Source organism: Anser cygnoides, chromosome 27, assembly GCF_040182565.1.
Source record: "Anser cygnoides isolate HZ-2024a breed goose chromosome 27, Taihu_goose_T2T_genome, whole genome shotgun sequence".
Taxonomy (NCBI): domain Eukaryota; kingdom Metazoa; phylum Chordata; class Aves; order Anseriformes; family Anatidae; genus Anser; species Anser cygnoides.
The window spans coordinates 5,654,875-5,677,112 of NC_089899.1; the positions used below are offsets into that span (position 1 = coordinate 5,654,875).

The 22,238-nt window shown below is 61.6% G+C and overlaps 1 protein-coding gene across 1 annotated transcript in view; it reads left to right on the forward strand.

The window, feature by feature from the left end:
* The first annotated feature begins 3,612 nt into the window (after window positions 1–3,612).
* The window catches only part of MUC16 (mucin 16, cell surface associated), a 32,494-nt gene continuing 13,868 nt past the window's right edge, over window positions 3,613–22,238 (forward strand). The window contains 33 exon segments of the mRNA XM_066983645.1: window positions 3,613–3,768; window positions 3,877–3,944; window positions 4,284–4,753; window positions 4,791–5,112; window positions 5,542–5,984; window positions 6,142–6,370; window positions 6,800–7,269; window positions 7,307–7,628; window positions 8,058–8,500; window positions 8,658–8,886; window positions 9,316–9,785; window positions 9,823–10,072; window positions 10,574–11,016; window positions 11,174–11,402; window positions 11,832–12,124; window positions 12,450–12,660; window positions 13,090–13,571; window positions 13,573–13,918; window positions 14,348–14,790; window positions 14,948–15,176; window positions 15,606–16,087; window positions 16,089–16,434; window positions 16,912–16,993; window positions 17,094–17,692; window positions 18,122–18,564; window positions 18,722–18,864; window positions 18,973–19,040; window positions 19,380–19,722; window positions 19,724–20,208; window positions 20,638–21,080; window positions 21,238–21,380; window positions 21,489–21,556; window positions 21,896–22,238. Of these exon segments, the coding sequence (XP_066839746.1) occupies window positions 3,613–3,768; window positions 3,877–3,944; window positions 4,284–4,753; window positions 4,791–5,112; window positions 5,542–5,984; window positions 6,142–6,370; window positions 6,800–7,269; window positions 7,307–7,628; window positions 8,058–8,500; window positions 8,658–8,886; window positions 9,316–9,785; window positions 9,823–10,072; window positions 10,574–11,016; window positions 11,174–11,402; window positions 11,832–12,124; window positions 12,450–12,660; window positions 13,090–13,571; window positions 13,573–13,918; window positions 14,348–14,790; window positions 14,948–15,176; window positions 15,606–16,087; window positions 16,089–16,434; window positions 16,912–16,993; window positions 17,094–17,692; window positions 18,122–18,564; window positions 18,722–18,864; window positions 18,973–19,040; window positions 19,380–19,722; window positions 19,724–20,208; window positions 20,638–21,080; window positions 21,238–21,380; window positions 21,489–21,556; window positions 21,896–22,238 (10,536 nt within the window).

The following is a 22,238-nucleotide window of genomic DNA, read 5'->3' on the forward strand; positions in this document are numbered from 1 at the left end:
AGTGAGAGGCAGGCCACAGCGGTTCCTACCACTACAGCTTCTCCCACTTCTACTCCACCACAAACTTCAGCTACTCAGGCAAAAACTACAGGCCTCTCTACCATGGCAGAAACGTCTAGCCGAACTCTGGAAACAACCACAGAAGTCACATCCAGCACAGCTGGCACATCTACTACTGCTCGGGTCACTAGCACTCCGCCAGTGACCTTAACGACTCCAACCACCATCCTCACAGAAACAGCCACCACTAGTACTGGCACAACATCTATTTCTGTAGCCAGCTCAGCTGTTCCTTTGAGCACTGCTCTGGAGACCACTTCTTCCTCACCTGGGACAACAGCTGCACCAACCACCAGTCTATCGACAGCCTCCACAACTACAATCTCAAGTACCTCGCCCGTCAAGACAGGACCTGCTGTCTCCACCACAGCTGTTGAAACTTCTAGCAGCGAGAGCCAGGCCGCAGCGCTTCCTACCAGTACAGCTTCTCCCGCTTCTACTCCACCACAAACTTCAGCTACTCAGGGAAAAACTACAGGCCTCCCTACCAGGGCAGAAACGTCCAGCCCAGCTCTGGAAACAACCACAGAAGTCACTTCCAGCACAGCTGGCACATCTACTACTGCTCGGGTCACAAGCACTCCGCCAGTGACCTTAACGACTCCAACCACCATCCTCACAGAAACAGCCACCACTACTACTGGCACAACATCTATTTCTGTAGCCAGCTCAGCTGTTCCTTTGAGCACTGCTCTGGAGACCACTTCTTCCTCACCTGGGACAACAGCTGCACCAACCACCAGTCTATCGACAGCCTCCACAACTACAATCTCAAGTACCTCACCCGTTGGGACAAAAGCTGTTGTCTCCACCACAGCTGTTGAAACATCTAGCAGCGAGAGCCAGGCCACGTCCGTTCCTACCACTACAGCTTCTCCCACTTCTACTCCACCACAAACTTCAGCTACTCAGGGAAAAACTACAGGCCTCCCTACCAGGGCAGAAACGTCCAGCCCAGCTCTGGAAACAACCACAGAAGTCACTTCCAGCACAGCTGGCACATCTACTACTGCTCGGGTCACAAGCACTCCGCCAGTGACCTTAACGACTCCAACCACCATCCTCACAGAAACAGCCACCACTACTACTGGCACAACATCTATTTCTGTAGCCAGCTCAGCTGTTCCTCTGAGCACTGCTCTGGAGACCACTTCTTCCTCACCTGGGACAACAGCTGCACCAACCACCAGTCTATCAACAGCCTCCACAACTACAATCTCAAGTACCTCACCCGTTGGGACAAAAGCTGTTGTCTCCACCACAGCTGTTGAAACATCTAGCAGCGAGAGCCAGGCCACGTCCGTTCCTACCACTACAGCTTCTCCCACTTCTACTCCACCACAAACTTCAGCTACTCAGGCAAAAACTACAGGCCTCTCTACCAGGGCAGAAACGTCCAGCCCAGCTCTGGAAACAACTACAGAAGTCACTTCCAGCACAGCTGGCACATCTACTACTGCTCGGGTCACAAGTACTCCGCCAGTGATCTTAACGACTCCAACCACCATCCTCACAGAAACAGCCACCACTACTACTGGCACAACATCTATTTCTATAGCCAGCTCAGCTGTTCCTTTGAGCACTGCCCTGGAGACCACTTCTTCCCCACCTGGGACAACAGCTGCACCAACCACCAGTCTATCAACAGCCTCCACAGCTACAGTCTCAAGTACCTCACCCGCCAAGACAGGACCTGCTGCCTCCACCACAGGTGTTGAAACATCTAGCAGTGAGAGGCAGGCCACAGCGGTTCCTACCACTACAGTTTCTCCCGCTTCTACTCCACCACAAACTTCAGCTACTCAGGCAAAAACTACAGGCCTCTCTACCATGGCAGAAACGTCCAGCCCAGCTCTGGAAACAACCACAGAAGTCACTTCCAGCACAGCTGGCACATCTACTACTGCTCGGGTCACAAGCACTCTGCCAGTGACCTTAACGACTCCAACCACCATCCTCACAGAAACAGCCACCACTACTACTGGCACAACATCTATTTCTGTAGCCAGCTCAGCTGTTCCTCTGAGCACTGCCCTGGAGACCACTTCTTCCTCACCTGGGACAACAGCTGCACCAACCACCAGTCTATCAACAGCCTCCACAGCTACAATCTCAAGTACCTCACCCTTTGGGATAAAAGCTGTTGTCTCCACCACAGCTGTTGAAACATCTAGCAGTGAGAGGCAGGCCACAGCGGTTCCTACCACTACAGCTTCTCCCACTTCTACTCCACCACAAACTTCAGCTACTCAGGCAAAAACTACAGGCCTCTCTACCATGGCAGAAACGTCTAGCCGAACTCTGGAAACAACCACAGAAGTCACATCCAGCACAGCTGGCACATCTACTACTGCTCGGGTCACTAGCACTCCGCCAGTGACCTTAACGACTCCAACCACCATCCTCACAGAAACAGCCACCACTACTACTGGCACAACATCTATTTCTGTAGCCAGCTCAGCTGTTCCTTTGAGCACTGCTCTGGAGACCACTTCTTCCTCACCTGGGACAACAGCTGCACCAACCACCAGTCTATCGACAGCCTCCACAACTACAATCTCAAGTACCTCACCCGTCAAGACAGGACCTGCTGTCTCCACCACAGCTGTTGAAACTTCTAGCAGCGAGAGCCAGGCCGCAGCGCTTCCTACCAGTACAGCTTCTCCCGCTTCTACTCCACCACAAACTTCAGCTACTCAGGGAAAAACTACAGGCCTCCCTACCAGGGCAGAAACGTCCAGCCCAGCTCTGGAAACAACCACAGAAGTCACTTCCAGCACAGCTGGCACATCTACTACTGCTCGGGTCACAAGCACTCCGCCAGTGACCTTAACGACTCCAACCACCATCCTCACAGAAACAGCCACCACTACTACTGGCACAACATCTATTTCTGTAGCCAGCTCAGCTGTTCCTCTGAGCACTGCTCTGGAGACCACTTCTTCCTCACCTGGGACAACAGCTGCACCAACCACCAGTCTATCAACAGCCTCCACAGCTACAATCTCAAGTACCTCACCCGTTGGGACAAAAGCTGTTGTCTCCACCACAGCTGTGGAAACATCTAGCAGTGAAAGCCCGGCCAGATCTGTTCCTACCACTACAGCGTCTCCTGCTTCGACTCCACCACAAACTTCAGCTAGTCAGGCAAAACCGAGACGTCTCTCGACCGTGGCAGGTACGTCCAGCTTAGCTTTCGGAAGAACCTCAGCATTCATTTCCAGCACAGCTGGCCCATGCATTACTGCTCTGTTAGGAAGTACTGCAGCAGGTATCAAAAAATCCGTCACTGAGGTAGTGTGGCTTACAGCATTGTAATGTACCCTGTTGACGCTGTTTCTCATGTAAGGGGCACAAAATTCTAGACGGCCGCTTCCCCTAGGCATGCCTCATTCTGGGGCTGGGCTCGCGATCCCTGGCACAAGCGGGGAACCTGCCAGCCTTCCCCATCGTGACGAGCACCGTGGAGGAGGGCTGGCTGGCCAGAGACCCCTGCGCTTGTCCACCCAGAGCCTCCACAGCCTGGCTCCTGCGCCATCTCACTCCCCGTCCATGCTTCTTGCAGCTCCCACTCATCCACCAACGACCACTGCAGGCCCCGAGCGTTTCACCATCAACTTCACCATCACCAATCTCCCCTACGATTCCAACCTGGCCACTCCAAACTCGGCAAAGCTCAACACTACCCGGAGAGTCATGACCACCTTGGTAGGTAGCCCAAGGCACTGCCACGGCCAGGCCTCCTGCTGGCCCCTACACTGGCAGGAGTGCAGGGAGAGGGACAGGGCTCACTTGTGAAACCTCTCTCGTTGGCAGCTCAACCGCCTTCTGAAGGATAGCAGCATTGGCCCCGCTTTTCTTGCATGTGGAACGACAGCCTTCAGGTATGGGGGGAGCCCGAGTGTCCCTCTGCAGGTCCCATGAGTACTGGGTAGCCCGTCATGCTTCTGCTCTCACCGCCAGCAGGATGGAGCCGGGACCATCTCCCTGCTGCCCTCCTCCCTCAGGGCCTCCCCTCGCTGCCCTCCCTCTCACTTGCGGGTCACAGCGTAGCCCCGAGAATGACTCCAAAGCTTGGCCTTGCCCAGTGCTTTCTGACAAACGCCATACTTTTAGTGGAGGCAGGACAGGAAGGGCACGCCATCCGTGCCTGACGGCGGAATACAGAACGCGCATGCCCCACAGAGACGTGGCTGCAGGAGCCCCAAGGCCTGACCTTGCAGCGACAGGGCACAGGAAGGGGCGCTCAGGCACGGCTTTCTGTTTTCCAGGCCAGTGGGGCAAGGGGACAACACAGGCGTGGACGCCGTCTGCACCTACACAAAGGAGCCCTCCACCCCAGGCTTGGACAGGGTGGGCCTTTACCACGAAGTGAGCAACAAGACCAGAGGCATCACGCGCCTGGGCCCCTACAGCCTGGACAGGGACAGCCTCTACGTCAACGGTGACCAAGGCCTCTCCCTCTGCCTTCCTGCGGCAGCCTTCCCCAGCCCTCGCCCGTCCCCTTTCCCGGCTCCAGCTCATCCCTCTCTCCCCCTTTTTCCAGGTTACAACGAACCGCCAGTCACACCCAGTGAGTACCTCGCAGCAACGAGATGGACCCCAAAGGCAACCAGCGCTTCGCGGGCCGCTTCCCCCGGGCACGGGTGGTTGTGGGGCTGGGCTCGCGATCCCTGGCACAAGCGGGGAACCTGCCAGCCTTCCCCATCGTGACGAGCACCGCGGAGGAGGGCTGGCTGGCCAGAGACCCCTGCGCTTGTCCACCCAGAGCCTCCACAGCCTGGCTCCTGCGCCATCTCACTCCCCGTCCATGCTTCTTGCAGCTCCCACTCATCCACCAACGACCACTGCAGGCCCCGAGCGTTTCACCATCAACTTCACCATCACCAATCTCCCCTACGATTCCAACCTGGCCACTCCAAACTCGGCAAAGCTCAACACTACCCGGAGAGTCATGACCACCTTGGTAGGTAGCCCACGGCACTGCCACGGCCAGGCCTCCTGCTGGCCCCTGCACCGGCAGGAGTGCAGGGAGAGGGACAGGGCTCACTTGTGAAACCTCTCTCGTTGGCAGCTCAACCGCCTTCTGAAGGATAGCAGCATTGGCCCCGCTTTTCTTGCATGTGGAACGACAGCCTTCAGGTATGGGGGGAGCCCGAGTGTCCCTCTGCAGGTCCCATGAGTACTGGGTAGCCCGTCACGCTTCTGCTCTCACCGCCAGCAGGATGGAGCCGGGACCATCTCCCTGCTGCCCTCCTCCCTCAGGGCCTCCCCTCGCTGCCCTCCCTCTCACTTGCGGGTCACAGCGTAGCCCCGAGAATGACTCCAAAGCTTGGCCTTGCCCAGTGCTTTCTGACAAACGCCATACTTTTAGTGGAGGCAGGACAGGAAGGGCACGCCATCCGTGCCTGACGGCGGAATACAGAACGCGCATGCCCCACAGAGACGTGGCTGCAGGAGCCCCAAGGCCTGACCTTGCAGCGACAGGGCACAGGAAGGGGCGCTCAGGCACGGCTTTCTGTTTTCCAGGCCAGTGGGGCAAGGGGACAACACAGGCGTGGACGCCGTCTGCACCTACACAAAGGAGCCCTCCACCCCAGGCTTGGACAGGGTGGGCCTTTACCACGAAGTGAGCAACAAGACCAGAGGCATCACGCGCCTGGGCCCCTACAGCCTGGACAGGGACAGCCTCTACGTCAACGGTGACCAAGGCCTCTCCCTCTGCCTTCCTGCGGCAGCCTTCCCCAGCCCTCGCCCGTCCCCTTTCCCGGCTCCAGCTCATCCCTCTCTCCCCCTTTTTCCAGGTTACAACGAACCGCCAGTCACACCCAGTGAGTACCTCGCAGCAACGAGATGGACCCCAAAGGCAACCAGCGCTTCGCGGGCCGCTTCCCCCGGGCAGGGGTGGTTGTGGGGCTGGGCTCGCGATCCCTGGCACAAGCGGGGAACCTGCCAGCCTTCCCCATCGTGACGAGCACCGCGGAGGAGGGCTGGCTGGCCAGAGACCCCTGCGCTTGTCCACCCAGAGCCTCCACAGCCTGGCTCCTGCACCATCTCACTCCCCGTCCATGCTTCTTGCAGCTCCCACTCATCCACCAACGACCACTGCAGGCCCCGAGCGTTTCACCATCAACTTCACCATCACCAATCTCCCCTACGATTCCAACCTGGCCACTCCAAACTCGGCAAAGCTCAACACTACCCGGAGAGTCATGACCACCTTGGTAGGTAGCCCACGGCACTGCCACGGCCAGGCCTCCTGCTGGCCCCTGCACCGGCAGGAGTGCAGGGAGAGGGACAGGGCTCACTTGTGAAACCTCTCTCGTTGGCAGCTCAACCGCCTTCTGAAGGATAGCAGCATTGGCCCCGCTTTTCTTGCATGTGGAACGACAGCCTTCAGGTATGGGGGGAGCCCGAGTGTCCCTCTGCAGGTCCCATGAGTACTGGGTAGCCCGTCACGCTTCTGCTCTCACCGCCAGCAGGATGGAGCCGGGACCATCTCCCTGCTGCCCTCCTCCCTCAGGGCCTCCCCTCGCTGCCCTCCCTCTCACTTGCGGGTCACAGCGTAGCCCCGAGAATGACTCCAAAGCTTGGCCTTGCCCAGTGCTTTCTGACAAACGCCATACTTTTAGTGGAGGCAGGACAGGAAGGGCACGCCATCCGTGCCTGACGGCGGAATACAGAACGCGCATGCCCCACAGAGACGTGGCTGCAGGAGCCCCAAGGCCTGACCTTGCAGCGACAGGGCACAGGAAGGGGCGCTCAGGCACGGCTTTCTGTTTTCCAGGCCAGTGGGGCAAGGGGACAACACAGGCGTGGACGCCGTCTGCACCTACACAAAGGAGCCCTCCACCCCAGGCTTGGACAGGGTGGGCCTTTACCACGAAGTGAGCAACAAGACCAGAGGCATCACGCGCCTGGGCCCCTACAGCCTGGACAGGGACAGCCTCTACGTCAACGGTGACCAAGGCCTCTCCCTCTGCCTTCCTGCGGCAGCCTTCCCCAGCCCTCGCCCGTCCCCTTTCCCGGCTCCAGCTCATCCCTCTCTCCCCCTTTTTCCAGGTTACAACGAACCGCCAGTCACACCCAGTGAGTACCTCGCAGCAACGAGATGGACCCCAAAGGCAACCAGCGCTTCGCGGGCCGCTTCCCCCGGGCACGGGTGGTTGTGGGGCTGGGCTCGCGATCCCTGGCACAAGCGGGGAACCTGCCAGCCTTCCCCATCGTGACGAGCACCGCGGAGGAGGGCTGGCTGGCCAGAGACCCCTGCGCTTGTCCACCCAGAGCCTCCACAGCCTGGCTCCTGCGCCATCTCACTCCCCGTCCATGCTTCTTGCAGCTCCCACTCATCCACCAACGACCACTGCAGGCCCCGAGCGTTTCACCATCAACTTCACCATCACCAATCTCCCCTACGATTCCAACCTGGCCACTCCAAACTCGGCAAAGCTCAACACTACCCGGAGAGTCATGACCACCTTGGTAGGTAGCCCACGGCACTGCCACGGCCAGGCCTCCTGCTGGCCCCTGCACCGGCAGGAGTGCAGGGAGAGGGACAGGGCTCACTTGTGAAACCTCTCTCGTTGGCAGCTCAACCGCCTTCTGAAGGATAGCAGCATTGGCCCCGCTTTTCTTGCATGTGGAACGACAGCCTTCAGGTATGGGGGGAGCCCGAGTGTCCCTCTGCAGGTCCCATGAGTACTGGGTAGCCCGTCACGCTTCTGCTCTCACCGCCAGCAGGATGGAGCCGGGACCATCTCCCTGCTGCCCTCCTCCCTCAGGGCCTCCCCTCGCTGCCCTCCCTCTCACTTGCGGGTCACAGCGTAGCCCCGAGAATGACTCCAAAGCTTGGCCTTGCCCAGTGCTTTCTGACAAACGCCATACTTTTAGTGGAGGCAGGACAGGAAGGGCACGCCATCCGTGCCTGACGGCGGAATACAGAACGCGCATGCCCCACAGAGACGTGGCTGCAGGAGCCCCAAGGCCTGACCTTGCAGCGACAGGGCACAGGAAGGGGCGCTCAGGCACGGCTTTCTGTTTTCCAGGCCAGTGGGGCAAGGGGACAACACAGGCGTGGACGCCGTCTGCACCTACACAAAGGAGCCCTCCACCCCAGGCTTGGACAGGGTGGGCCTTTACCACGAAGTGAGCAACAAGACCAGAGGCATCACGCGCCTGGGCCCCTACAGCCTGGACAGGGACAGCCTCTACGTCAACGGTGACCAAGGCCTCTCCCTCTGCCTTCCTGCGGCAGCCTTCCCCAGCCCTCGCCCGTCCCCTTTCCCGGCTCCAGCTCATCCCTCTCTCCCCCTTTTTCCAGGTTACAACGAACCGCCAGTCACACCCAGTGAGTACCTCGCAGCAACGAGATGGACCCCAAAGGCAACCAGCGCTTCGCGGGCCGCTTCCCCCGGGCAGGGGTGGTTGTGGGGCTGGGCTCGCGATCCCTGGCACAAGCGGGGAACCTGCCAGCCTTCCCCATCGTGACGAGCACCGCGGAGGAGGGCTGGCTGGCCAGAGACCCCTGCGCTTGTCCACCCAGAGCCTCCACAGCCTGGCTCCTGCACCATCTCACTCCCCGTCCATGCTTCTTGCAGCTCCCACTCATCCACCAACGACCACTGCAGGCCCCGAGCGTTTCACCATCAACTTCACCATCACCAATCTCCCCTACGATTCCAACCTGGCCACTCCAAACTCGGCAAAGCTCAACACTACCCGGAGAGTCATGACCACCTTGGTAGGTAGCCCACGGCACTGCCACGGCCAGGCCTCCTGCTGGCCCCTGCACCGGCAGGAGTGCAGGGAGAGGGACAGGGCTCACTTGTGAAACCTCTCTCGTTGGCAGCTCAACCGCCTTCTGAAGGATAGCAGCATTGGCCCCGCTTTTCTTGCATGTGGAACGACAGCCTTCAGGTATGGGGGGAGCCCGAGTGTCCCTCTGCAGGTCCCATGAGTACTGGGTAGCCCGTCACGCTTCTGCTCTCACCGCCAGCAGGATGGAGCCGGGACCATCTCCCTGCTGCCCTCCTCCCTCAGGGCCTCCCCTCGCTGCCCTCCCTCTCACTTGCGGGTCACAGCGTAGCCCCGAGAATGACTCCAAAGCTTGGCCTTGCCCAGTGCTTTCTGACAAACGCCATACTTTTAGTGGAGGCAGGACAGGAAGGGCACGCCATCCGTGCCTGACGGCGGAATACAGAACGCGCATGCCCCACAGAGACGTGGCTGCAGGAGCCCCAAGGCCTGACCTTGCAGCGACAGGGCACAGGAAGGGGCGCTCAGGCACGGCTTTCTGTTTTCCAGGCCAGTGGGGCAAGGGGACAACACAGGCGTGGACGCCGTCTGCACCTACACAAAGGAGCCCTCCACCCCAGGCTTGGACAGGGTGGGCCTTTACCACGAAGTGAGCAACAAGACCAGAGGCATCACGCGCCTGGGCCCCTACAGCCTGGACAGGGACAGCCTCTACGTCAACGGTGACCAAGGCCTCTCCCTCTGCCTTCCTGCGGCAGCCTTCCCCAGCCCTCGCCCGTCCCCTTTCCCGGCTCCAGCTCATCCCTCTCTCCCCCTTTTTCCAGGTTACAACGAACCGCCAGTCACACCCAGTGAGTACCTCGCAGCAACGAGATGGACCCCAAAGGCAACCAGCGCTTCGCGGGCCGCTTCCCCCGGGCACGGGTGGTTGTGGGGCTGGGCTCGCGATCCCTGGCACAAGCGGGGAACCTGCCAGCCTTCCCCATCGTGACGAGCACCGCGGAGGAGGGCTGGCTGGCCAGAGACCCCTGCGCTTGTCCACCCAGAGCCTCCACAGCCTGGCTCCTGCGCCATCTCACTCCCCGTCCATGCTTCTTGCAGCTCCCACTCATCCACCAACGACCACTGCAGGCCCCGAGCGTTTCACCATCAACTTCACCATCACCAATCTCCCCTACGATTCCAACCTGGCCACTCCAAACTCGGCAAAGCTCAACACTACCCGGAGAGTCACGACCACCTTGGTAGGTAGCCCACGGCACTGCCACGGCCAGGCCTCCTGCTGGCCCCTGCACCGGCAGGAGTGCAGGGAGAGGGACAGGGCTCACTTGTGAAACCTCTCTCGTTGGCAGCTCAACCGCCTTCTGAAGGATAGCAGCATTGGCCCCGCTTTTCTTGCATGTGGAACGACAGCCTTCAGGTATGGGGGGAGCCCGAGTGTCCCTCTGCAGGTCCCATGAGTACTGGGTAGCCCGTCACGCTTCTGCTCTCACCGCCAGCAGGATGGAGCCGGGACCATCTCCCTGCTGCCCTCCTCCCTCAGGGCCTCCCCTCGCTGCCCTCCCTCTCACTTGCGGGTCACAGCGTAGCCCCGAGAATGACTCCAAAGCTTGGCCTTGCCCAGTGCTTTCTGACAAACGCCATACTTTTAGTGGAGGCAGGACAGGAAGGGCACGCCATCCGTGCCTGACGGCGGAATACAGAACGCGCATGCCCCACAGAGACGTGGCTGCAGGAGCCCCAAGGCCTGACCTTGCAGCGACAGGGCACAGGAAGGGGCGCTCAGGCACGGCTTTCTGTTTTCCAGGCCAGTGGGGCAAGGGGACAACACAGGCGTGGACGCCGTCTGCACCTACACAAAGGAGCCCTCCACCCCAGGCTTGGACAGGGTGGGCCTTTACCACGAAGTGAGCAACAAGACCAGAGGCATCACGCGCCTGGGCCCCTACAGCCTGGACAGGGACAGCCTCTACGTCAACGGTGACCAAGGCCTCTCCCTCTGCCTTCCTGCGGCAGCCTTCCCCAGCCCTCGCCCGTCCCCTTTCCCGGCTCCAGCTCATCCCTCTCTCCCCCTTTTTCCAGGTTACAACGAACCGCCAGTCACACCCAGTGAGTACCTCGCAGCAACGAGATGGACCCCAAAGGCAACCAGCGCTTCGCGGGCCGCTTCCCCCGGGCAGGGGTGGTTGTGGGGCTGGGCTCGCGATCCCTGGCACAAGCGGGGAACCTGCCAGCCTTCCCCATCGTGACGAGCACCGCGGAGGAGGGCTGGCTGGCCAGAGACCCCTGCGCTTGTCCACCCAGAGCCTCCACAGCCTGGCTCCTGCACCATCTCACTCCCCGTCCATGCTTCTTGCAGCTCCCACTCATCCACCAACGACCACTGCAGGCCCCGAGCGTTTCACCATCAACTTCACCATCACCAATCTCCCCTACGATTCCAACCTGGCCACTCCAAACTCGGCAAAGCTCAACACTACCCGGAGAGTCATGACCACCTTGGTAGGTAGCCCACGGCACTGCCACGGCCAGGCCTCCTGCTGGCCCCTGCACCGGCAGGAGTGCAGGGAGAGGGACAGGGCTCACTTGTGAAACCTCTCTCGTTGGCAGCTCAACCGCCTTCTGAAGGATAGCAGCATTGGCCCCGCTTTTCTTGCATGTGGAACGACAGCCTTCAGGTATGGGGGGAGCCCGAGTGTCCCTCTGCAGGTCCCATGAGTACTGGGTAGCCCGTCACGCTTCTGCTCTCACCGCCAGCAGGATGGAGCCGGGACCATCTCCCTGCTGCCCTCCTCCCTCAGGGCCTCCCCTCGCTGCCCTCCCTCTCACTTGCGGGTCACAGCGTAGCCCCGAGAATGACTCCAAAGCTTGGCCTTGCCCAGTGCTTTCTGACAAACGCCATACTTTTAGTGGAGGCAGGACAGGAAGGGCACGCCATCCGTGCCTGACGGCGGAATACAGAACGCGCATGCCCCACAGAGACGTGGCTGCAGGAGCCCCAAGGCCTGACCTTGCAGCGACAGGGCACAGGAAGGGGCGCTCAGGCACGGCTTTCTGTTTTCCAGGCCAGTGGGGCAAGGGGACAACACAGGCGTGGACGCCGTCTGCACCTACACAAAGGAGCCCTCCACCCCAGGCTTGGACAGGGTGGGCCTTTACCACGAAGTGAGCAACAAGACCAGAGGCATCACGCGCCTGGGCCCCTACAGCCTGGACAGGGACAGCCTCTACGTCAACGGTGACCAAGGCCTCTCCCTCTGCCTTCCTGCGGCAGCCTTCCCCAGCCCTCGCCCGTCCCCTGTCCCGGCTCCAGCTCATCCCTCTCTCCCCCTTTTTCCAGGTTACAACGAACCGCCAGTCACACCCAGTGAGTACCTCGCAGCAACGAGATGGACCCCAAAGGCAACCAGCGCTTCGCGGGCCGCTTCCCCCGGGCAGGGGTGGTTGTGGGGCTGGGCTCGCGATCCCTGGCACAAGCGGGGAACCTGCCAGCCTTCCCCATCGTGACGAGCACCGCGGAGGAGGGCTGGCTGGCCAGAGACCCCTGCGCTTGTCCACCCAGAGCCTCCACAGCCTGGCTCCTGCGCCATCTCACTCCCCGTCCATGCTTCTTGCAGCTCCCACTCATCCACCAACGACCACTGCAGGCCCCGAGCGTTTCACCATCAACTTCACCATCACCAATCTCCCCTACGATTCCAACCTGGCCACTCCAAACTCGGCAAAGCTCAACACTACCCGGAGAGTCATGACCACCTTGGTAGGTAGCCCACGGCACTGCCACGGCCAGGCCTCCTGCTGGCCCCTGCACCGGCAGGAGTGCAGGGAGAGGGACAGGGCTCACTTGTGAAACCTCTCTCGTTGGCAGCTCAACCGCCTTCTGAAGGATAGCAGCATTGGCCCCGCTTTTCTTGCATGTGGAACGACAGCCTTCAGGTATGGGGGGAGCCCGAGTGTCCCTCTGCAGGTCCCATGAGTACTGGGTAGCCCGTCACGCTTCTGCTCTCACCGCCAGCAGGATGGAGCCGGGACCATCTCCCTGCTGCCCTCCTCCCTCAGGGCCTCCCCTCGCTGCCCTCCCTCTCACTTGCGGGTCACAGCGTAGCCCCGAGAATGACTCCAAAGCTTGGCCTTGCCCAGTGCTTTCTGACAAACGCCATACTTTTAGTGGAGGCAGGACAGGAAGGGCACGCCATCCGTGCCTGACGGCGGAATACAGAACGCGCATGCCCCACAGAGACGTGGCTGCAGGAGCCCCAAGGCCTGACCTTGCAGCGACAGGGCACAGGAAGGGGCGCTCAGGCACGGCTTTCTGTTTTCCAGGCCAGTGGGGCAAGGGGACAACACAGGCGTGGACGCCGTCTGCACCTACACAAAGGAGCCCTCCACCCCAGGCTTGGACAGGGTGGGCCTTTACCACGAAGTGAGCAACAAGACCAGAGGCATCACGCGCCTGGGCCCCTACAGCCTGGACAGGGACAGCCTCTACGTCAACGGTGACCAAGGCCTCTCCCTCTGCCTTCCTGCGGCAGCCTTCCCCAGCCCTCGCCCGTCCCCTTTCCCGGCTCCAGCTCATCCCTCTCTCCCCCTTTTTCCAGGTTACAACGAACCGCCAGTCACACCCAGTGAGTACCTCGCAGCAACGAGATGGACCCCAAAGGCAACCAGCGCTTCGCGGGCCGCTTCCCCCGGGCAGGGGTGGTTGTGGGGCTGGGCTCGCGATCCCTGGCACAAGCGGGGAACCTGCCAGCCTTCCCCATCGTGACGAGCACCGCGGAGGAGGGCTGGCTGGCCAGAGACCCCTGCGCTTGTCCACCCAGAGCCTCCACAGCCTGGCTCCTGCGCCATCTCACTCCCCGTCCATGCTTCTTGCAGCTCCCACTCATCCACCAACGACCACTGCAGGCCCCGAGCGTTTCACCATCAACTTCACCATCACCAATCTCCCCTACGATTCCAACCTGGCCACTCCAAACTCGGCAAAGCTCAACACTACCCGGAGAGTCATGACCACCTTGGTAGGTAGCCCACGGCACTGCCACGGCCAGGCCTCCTGCTGGCCCCTGCACCGGCAGGAGTGCAGGGAGAGGGACAGGGCTCACTTGTGAAACCTCTCTCGTTGGCAGCTCAACCGCCTTCTGAAGGATAGCAGCATTGGCCCCGCTTTTCTTGCATGTGGAACGACAGCCTTCAGGTATGGGGGGAGCCCGAGTGTCCCTCTGCAGGTCCCATGAGTACTGGGTAGCCCGTCACGCTTCTGCTCTCACCGCCAGCAGGATGGAGCCGGGACCATCTCCCTGCTGCCCTCCTCCCTCAGGGCCTCCCCTCGCTGCCCTCCCTCTCACTTGCGGGTCACAGCGTAGCCCCGAGAATGACTCCAAAGCTTGGCCTTGCCCAGTGCTTTCTGACAAACGCCATACTTTTAGTGGAGGCAGGACAGGAAGGGCACGCCATCCGTGCCTGACGGCGGAATACAGAACGCGCATGCCCCACAGAGACGTGGCTGCAGGAGCCCCAAGGCCTGACCTTGCAGCGACAGGGCACAGGAAGGGGCGCTCAGGCACGGCTTTCTGTTTTCCAGGCCAGTGGGGCAAGGGGACAACACAGGCGTGGACGCCGTCTGCACCTACACAAAGGAGCCCTCCACCCCAGGCTTGGACAGGGTGGGCCTTTACCACGAAGTGAGCAACAAGACCAGAGGCATCACGCGCCTGGGCCCCTACAGCCTGGACAGGGACAGCCTCTACGTCAACGGTGACCAAGGCCTCTCCCTCTGCCTTCCTGCGGCAGCCTTCCCCAGCCCTCGCCCGTCCCCTTTCCCGGCTCCAGCTCATCCCTCTCTCCCCCTTTTTCCAGGTTACAACGAACCGCCAGTCACACCCAGTGAGTACCTCGCAGCAACGAGATGGACCCCAAAGGCAACCAGCGCTTCGCGGGCCGCTTCCCCCGGGCAGGGGTGGTTGTGGGGCTGGGCTCGCGATCCCTGGCACAAGCGGGGAACCTGCCAGCCTTCCCCATCGTGACGAGCACCGCGGAGGAGGGCTGGCTGGCCAGAGACCCCTGCGCTTGTCCACCCAGAGCCTCCACAGCCTGGCTCCTGCACCATCTCACTCCCCGTCCATGCTTCTTGCAGCTCCCACTCATCCACCAACGACCACTGCAGGCCCCGAGCGTTTCACCATCAACTTCACCATCACCAATCTCCCCTACGATTCCAACCTGGCCACTCCAAACTCGGCAAAGCTCAACACTACCCGGAGAGTCATGACCACCTTGGTAGGTAGCCCACGGCACTGCCACGGCCAGGCCTCCTGCTGGCCCCTGCACCGGCAGGAGTGCAGGGAGAGGGACAGGGCTCACTTGTGAAACCTCTCTCGTTGGCAGCTCAACCGCCTTCTGAAGGATAGCAGCATTGGCCCCGCTTTTCTTGCATGTGGAACGACAGCCTTCAGGTATGGGGGGAGCCCGAGTGTCCCTCTGCAGGTCCCATGAGTACTGGGTAGCCCGTCACGCTTCTGCTCTCACCGCCAGCAGGATGGAGCCGGGACCATCTCCCTGCTGCCCTCCTCCCTCAGGGCCTCCCCTCGCTGCCCTCCCTCTCACTTGCGGGTCACAGCGTAGCCCCGAGAATGACTCCAAAGCTTGGCCTTGCCCAGTGCTTTCTGACAAACGCCATACTTTTAGTGGAGGCAGGACAGGAAGGGCACGCCATCCGTGCCTGACGGCGGAATACAGAACGCGCATGCCCCACAGAGACGTGGCTGCAGGAGCCCCAAGGCCTGACCTTGCAGCGACAGGGCACAGGAAGGGGCGCTCAGGCACGGCTTTCTGTTTTCCAGGCCAGTGGGGCAAGGGGACAACACAGGCGTGGACGCCGTCTGCACCTACACAAAGGAGCCCTCCACCCCAGGCTTGGACAGGGTGGGCCTTTACCACGAAGTGAGCAACAAGACCAGAGGCATCACGCGCCTGGGCCCCTACAGCCTGGACAGGGACAGCCTCTACGTCAACGGTGACCAAGGCCTCTCCCTCTGCCTTCCTGCGGCAGCCTTCCCCAGCCCTCGCCCGTCCCCTTTCCCGGCTCCAGCTCATCCCTCTCTCCCCCTTTTTCCAGGTTACAACGAACCGCCAGTCACACCCAGTGAGTACCTCGCAGCAACGAGATGGACCCCAAAGGCAACCAGCGCTTCGCGGGCCGCTTCCCCCGGGCAGGGGTGGTTGTGGGGCTGGGCTCGCGATCCCTGGCACAAGCGGGGAACCTGCCAGCCTTCCCCATCGTGACGAGCACCGCGGAGGAGGGCTGGCTGGCCAGAGACCCCTGCGCTTGTCCACCCAGAGCCTCCACAGCCTGGCTCCTGCGCCATCTCACTCCCCGTCCATGCTTCTTGCAGCTCCCACTCATCCACCAACGACCACTGCAGGCCCCGAGCGTTTCACCATCAACTTCACCATCACCAATCTCCCCTACGATTCCAACCTGGCCACTCCAAACTCGGCAAAGCTCAACACTACCCGGAGAGTCATGACCACCTTGGTAGGTAGCCCACGGCACTGCCACGGCCAGGCCTCCTGCTGGCCCCTGCACCGGCAGGAGTGCAGGGAGAGGGACAGGGCTCACTTGTGAAACCTCTCTCGTTGGCAGCTCAACCGCCTTCTGAAGGATAGCAGCATTGGCCCCGCTTTTCTTGCATGTGGAACGACAGCCTTCAGGTATGGGGGGAGCCCGAGTGTCCCTCTGCAGGTCCCATGAGTACTGGGTAGCCCGTCACGCTTCTGCTCTCACCGCCAGCAGGATGGAGCCGGGACCATCTCCCTGCTGCCCTCCTCCCTCAGGGCCTCCCCTCGCTGCCCTCCCTCTCACTTGCGGGTCACAGCGTAGCCCCGAGAATGACTCCAAAGCTTGGCCTTGCCCAGTGCTTTCTGACAAACGCCATACTTTTAGTGGAGGCAGGACAGGAAGGGCACGCCATCCGTGCCTGACGGCGGAATACAGAACGCGCATGCCCCACAGAGACGTGGCTGCAGGAGCCCCAAGGCCTGACCTTGCAGCGACAGGGCACAGGAAGGGGCGCTCAGGCACGGCTTTCTGTTTTCCAGGCCAGTGGGGCAAGGGGACAACACAGGCGTGGACGCCGTCTGCACCTACACAAAGGAGCCCTCCACCCCAGGCTTGGACAGGGTGGGCCTTTACCATGAAGTGGGCAACAAGACCAGAAACATCACGCACCTGGGCCCCTACAGCCTGGACAGGGACAGCCTCTACGTCAACGGTGACCAAGGCCTCTCCCTCTGCCTTCCTGCGGCAGCCTTCCCCAGCCCTCGCCCGTCCCCTTTCCCGGCTCCAGCTCATCCCTCTCTCCCCCTTTTTCCAGGTTACAACGAACCGCCAGTCACACCCAGTGAGTACCTCGCAGCAACGAGATGGACCCCAAAGGCAACCAGCGCTTCGCGGGCCGCTTCCCCCGGGCAGGGGTGGTTGTGGGGCTGGGCTCGCGATCCCTGGCACAAGCGGGGAACCTGCCAGCCTTCCCCATCGTGACGAGCACCGCGGAGGAGGGCTGGCTGGCCAGAGACCCCTGCGCTTGTCCACCCAGAGCCTCCACAGCCTGGCTCCTGCGCCATCTCACTCCCCGTCCATGCTTCTTGCAGCTCCCACTCATCCACCAACGACCACTGCAGGCCCCGAGCGTTTCACCATCAACTTCACCATCACCAATCTCCCCTACGATTCCAACCTGGCCACTCCAAACTCGGCAAAGCTCAACACTACCCGGAGAGTCATGACCACCTTGGTAGGTAGCCCACGGCACTGCCACGGCCAGGCCTCCTGCTGGCCCCTGCACCGGCAGGAGTGCAGGGAGAGGGACAGGGCTCACTTGTGAAACCTCTCTCGTTGGCAGCTCAACCGCCTTCTGAAGGATAGCAGCATTGGCCCCGCTTTTCTTGCATGTGGAACGACAGCCTTCAGGTATGGGGGGAGCCCGAGTGTCCCTCTGCAGGTCCCATGAGTACTGGGTAGCCCGTCACGCTTCTGCTCTCACCGCCAGCAGGATGGAGCCGGGACCATCTCCCTGCTGCCCTCCTCCCTCAGGGCCTCCCCTCGCTGCCCTCCCTCTCACTTGCGGGTCACAGCGTAGCCCCGAGAATGACTCCAAAGCTTGGCCTTGCCCAGTGCTTTCTGACAAACGCCATACTTTTAGTGGAGGCAGGACAGGAAGGGCACGCCATCCGTGCCTGACGGCGGAATACAGAACGCGCATGCCCCACAGAGACGTGGCTGCAGGAGCCCCAAGGCCTGACCTTGCAGCGACAGGGCACAGGAAGGGGCGCTCAGGCACGGCTTTCTGTTTTCCAGGCCAGTGGGGCAAGGGGACAACACAGGCGTGGACGCCGTCTGCACCTACACAAAGGAGCCCTCCACCCCAGGCTTGGACAGGGTGGGCCTTTACCACGAAGTGAGCAACAAGACCAGAGGCATCACGCGCCTGGGCCCCTACAGCCTGGACAGGGACAGCCTCTACGTCAACGGTGACCAAGGCCTCTCCCTCTGCCTTCCTGCGGCAGCCTTCCCCAGCCCTCGCCCGTCCCCTTTCCCGGCTCCAGCTCATCCCTCTCTCCCCCTTTTTCCAGGTTACAACGAACCGCCAGTCACACCCAGTGAGTACCTCGCAGCAACGAGATGGACCCCAAAGGCAACCAGCGCTTCGCGGGCCGCTTCCCCCGGGCAGGGGTGGTTGTGGGGCTGGGCTCGCGATCCCTGGCACAAGCGGGGAACCTGCCAGCCTTCCCCATCGTGACGAGCACCGCGGAGGAGGGCTGGCTGGCCAGAGACCCCTGCGCTTGTCCACCCAGAGCCTCCACAGCCTGGCTCCTGCACCATCTCACTCCCCGTCCATGCTTCTTGCAGCTCCCACTCATCCACCAACGACCACTGCAGGCCCCGAGCGTTTCACCATCAACTTCACCATCACCAATCTCCCCTACGATTCCAACCTGGCCACTCCAAACTCGGCAAAGCTCAACACTACCCGGAGAGTCATGACCACCTTGGTAGGTAGCCCACGGCACTGCCACGGCCAGGCCTCCTGCTGGCCCCTGCACCGGCAGGAGTGCAGGGAGAGGGACAGGGCTCACTTGTGAAACCTCTCTCGTTGGCAGCTCAACCGCCTTCTGAAGGATAGCAGCATTGGCCCCGCTTTTCTTGCATGTGGAACGACAGCCTTCAGGTATGGGGGGAGCCCGAGTGTCCCTCTGCAGGTCCCATGAGTACTGGGTAGCCCGTCACGCTTCTGCTCTCACCGCCAGCAGGATGGAGCCGGGACCATCTCCCTGCTGCCCTCCTCCCTCAGGGCCTCCCCTCGCTGCCCTCCCTCTCACTTGCGGGTCACAGCGTAGCCCCGAGAATGACTCCAAAGCTTGGCCTTGCCCAGTGCTTTCTGACAAACGCCATACTTTTAGTGGAGGCAGGACAGGAAGGGCACGCCATCCGTGCCTGACGGCGGAATACAGAACGCGCATGCCCCACAGAGACGTGGCTGCAGGAGCCCCAAGGCCTGACCTTGCAGCGACAGGGCACAGGAAGGGGCGCTCAGGCACGGCTTTCTGTTTTCCAGGCCAGTGGGGCAAGGGGACAACACAGGCGTGGACGCCGTCTGCACCTACACAAAGGAGCCCTCCACCCCAGGCTTGGACAGGGTGGGCCTTTACCACGAAGTGAGCAACAAGACCAGAGGCATCACGCGCCTGGGCCCCTACAGCCTGGACAGGGACAGCCTCTACGTCAACGGTGACCAAGGCCTCTCCCTCTGCCTTCCTGCGGCAGCCTTCCCCAGCCCTCGCCCGTCCCCTGTCCCGGCTCCAGCTCATCCCTCTCTCCCCCTTTTTCCAGGTTACAACGAACCGCCAGTCACACCCAGTGAGTACCTCGCAGCAACGAGATGGACCCCAAAGGCAACCAGCGCTTCGCGGGCCGCTTCCCCCGGGCAGGGGTGGTTGTGGGGCTGGGCTCGCGATCCCTGGCACAAGCGGGGAACCTGCCAGCCTTCCCCATCGTGACGAGCACCGCGGAGGAGGGCTGGCTGGCCAGAGACCCCTGCGCTTGTCCACCCAGAGCCTCCACAGCCTGGCTCCTGCGCCATCTCACTCCCCGTCCATGCTTCTTGCAGCTCCCACTCATCCACCAACGACCACTGCAGGCCCCGAGCGTTTCACCATCAACTTCACCATCACCAATCTCCCCTACGATTCCAACCTGGCCACTCCAAACTCGGCAAAGCTCAACACTACCCGGAGAGTCATGACCACCTTGGTAGGTAGCCCACGGCACTGCCACGGCCAGGCCTCCTGCTGGCCCCTGCACCGGCAGGAGTGCAGGGAGAGGGACAGGGCTCACTTGTGAAACCTCTCTCGTTGGCAGCTCAACCGCCTTCTGAAGGATAGCAGCATTGGCCCCGTTTTTCTTGCATGTGGAACGACAGCCTTCAGGTATGGGGGGAGCCCGAGTGTCCCTCTGCAGGTCCCATGAGTACTGGGTAGCCCGTCACGCTTCTGCTCTCACCGCCAGCAGGATGGAGCCGGGACCATCTCCCTGCTGCCCTCCTCCCTCAGGGCCTCCCCTCGCTGCCCTCCCTCTCACTTGCGGGTCACAGCGTAGCCCCGAGAATGACTCCAAAGCTTGGCCTTGCCCAGTGCTTTCTGACAAACGCCATACTTTTAGTGGAGGCAGGACAGGAAGGGCACGCCATCCGTGCCTGACGGCGGAATACAGAACGCGCATGCCCCACAGAGACGTGGCTGCAGGAGCCCCAAGGCCTGACCTTGCAGCGACAGGGCACAGGAAGGGGCGCTCAGGCACGGCTTTCTGTTTTCCAGGCCAGTGGGGCAAGGGGACAACACAGGCGTGGACGCCGTCTGCACCTACACAAAGGAGCCCTCCACCCCAGGCTTGGACAGGGTGGGCCTTTACCACGAAGTGAGCAACAAGACCAGAGGCATCACGCGCCTGGGCCCCTACAGCCTGGACAGGGACAGCCTCTACGTCAACGGTGACCAAGGCCTCTCCCTCTGCCTTCCTGCGGCAGCCTTCCCCAGCCCTCGCCCGTCCCCTTTCCCGGCTCCAGCTCATCCCTCTCTCCCCCTTTTTCCAGGTTACAACGAACCGCCAGTCACACCCAGTGAGTACCTCGCAGCAACGAGATGGACCCCAAAGGCAACCAGCGCTTCGCGGGCCGCTTCCCCCGGGCAGGGGTGGTTGTGGGGCTGGGCTCGCGATCCCTGGCACAAGCGGGGAACCTGCCAGCCTTCCCCATCGTGACGAGCACCGCGGAGGAGGGCTGGCTGGCCAGAGACCCCTGCGCTTGTCCACCCAGAGCCTCCACAGCCTGGCTCCTGCACCATCTCACTCCCCGTCCATGCTTCTTGCAGCTCCCACTCATCCACCAACGACCACTGCAGGCCCCGAGCGTTTCACCATCAACTTCACCATCACCAATCTCCCCTACGATTCCAACCTGGCCACTCCAAACTCGGCAAAGCTCAACACTACCCGGAGAGTCATGACCACCTTGGTAGGTAGCCCAAGGCACTTCCACGGCCAGGCCTCCTGCTGGCCCCTGCACCGGCAGGAGTGCAGGGAGAGGGACAGGGCTCACTTGTGAAACCTCTCTCGTTGGCAGCTCAACCGCCTTCTGAAGGATAGCAGCATTGGCCCCGCTTTTCTTGCATGTGGAACGACAGCCTTCAGGTATGGGGGGAGCCCGAGTGTCCCTCTGCAGGTCCCATGAGTACTGGGTAGCCCGTCACGCTTCTGCTCTCACCGCCAGCAGGATGGAGCCGGGACCATCTCCCTGCTGCCCTCCTCCCTCAGGGCCTCCCCTCGCTGCCCTCCCTCTCACTTGCGGGTCACAGCGTAGCCCCGAGAATGACTCCAAAGCTTGGCCTTGCCCAGTGCTTTCTGACAAACGCCATACTTTTAGTGGAGGCAGGACAGGAAGGGCACGCCATCCGTGCCTGACGGCGGAATACAGAACGCGCATGCCCCACAGAGACGTGGCTGCAGGAGCCCCAAGGCCTGACCTTGCAGCGACAGGGCACAGGAAGGGGCGCTCAGGCACGGCTTTCTGTTTTCCAGGCCAGTGGGGCAAGGGGACAACACAGGCGTGGACGCCGTCTGCACCTACACAAAGGAGCCCTCCACCCCAGGCTTGGACAGGGTGGGCCTTTACCACGAAGTGAGCAACAAGACCAGAGGCATCACGCGCCTGGGCCCCTACAGCCTGGACAGGGACAGCCTCTACGTCAACGGTGACCAAGGCCTCTCCCTCTGCCTTCCTGCGGCAGCCTTCCCCAGCCCTCGCCCGTCCCCTGTCCCGGCTCCAGCTCATCCCTCTCTCCCCCTTTTTCCAGGTTACAACGAACCGCCAGTC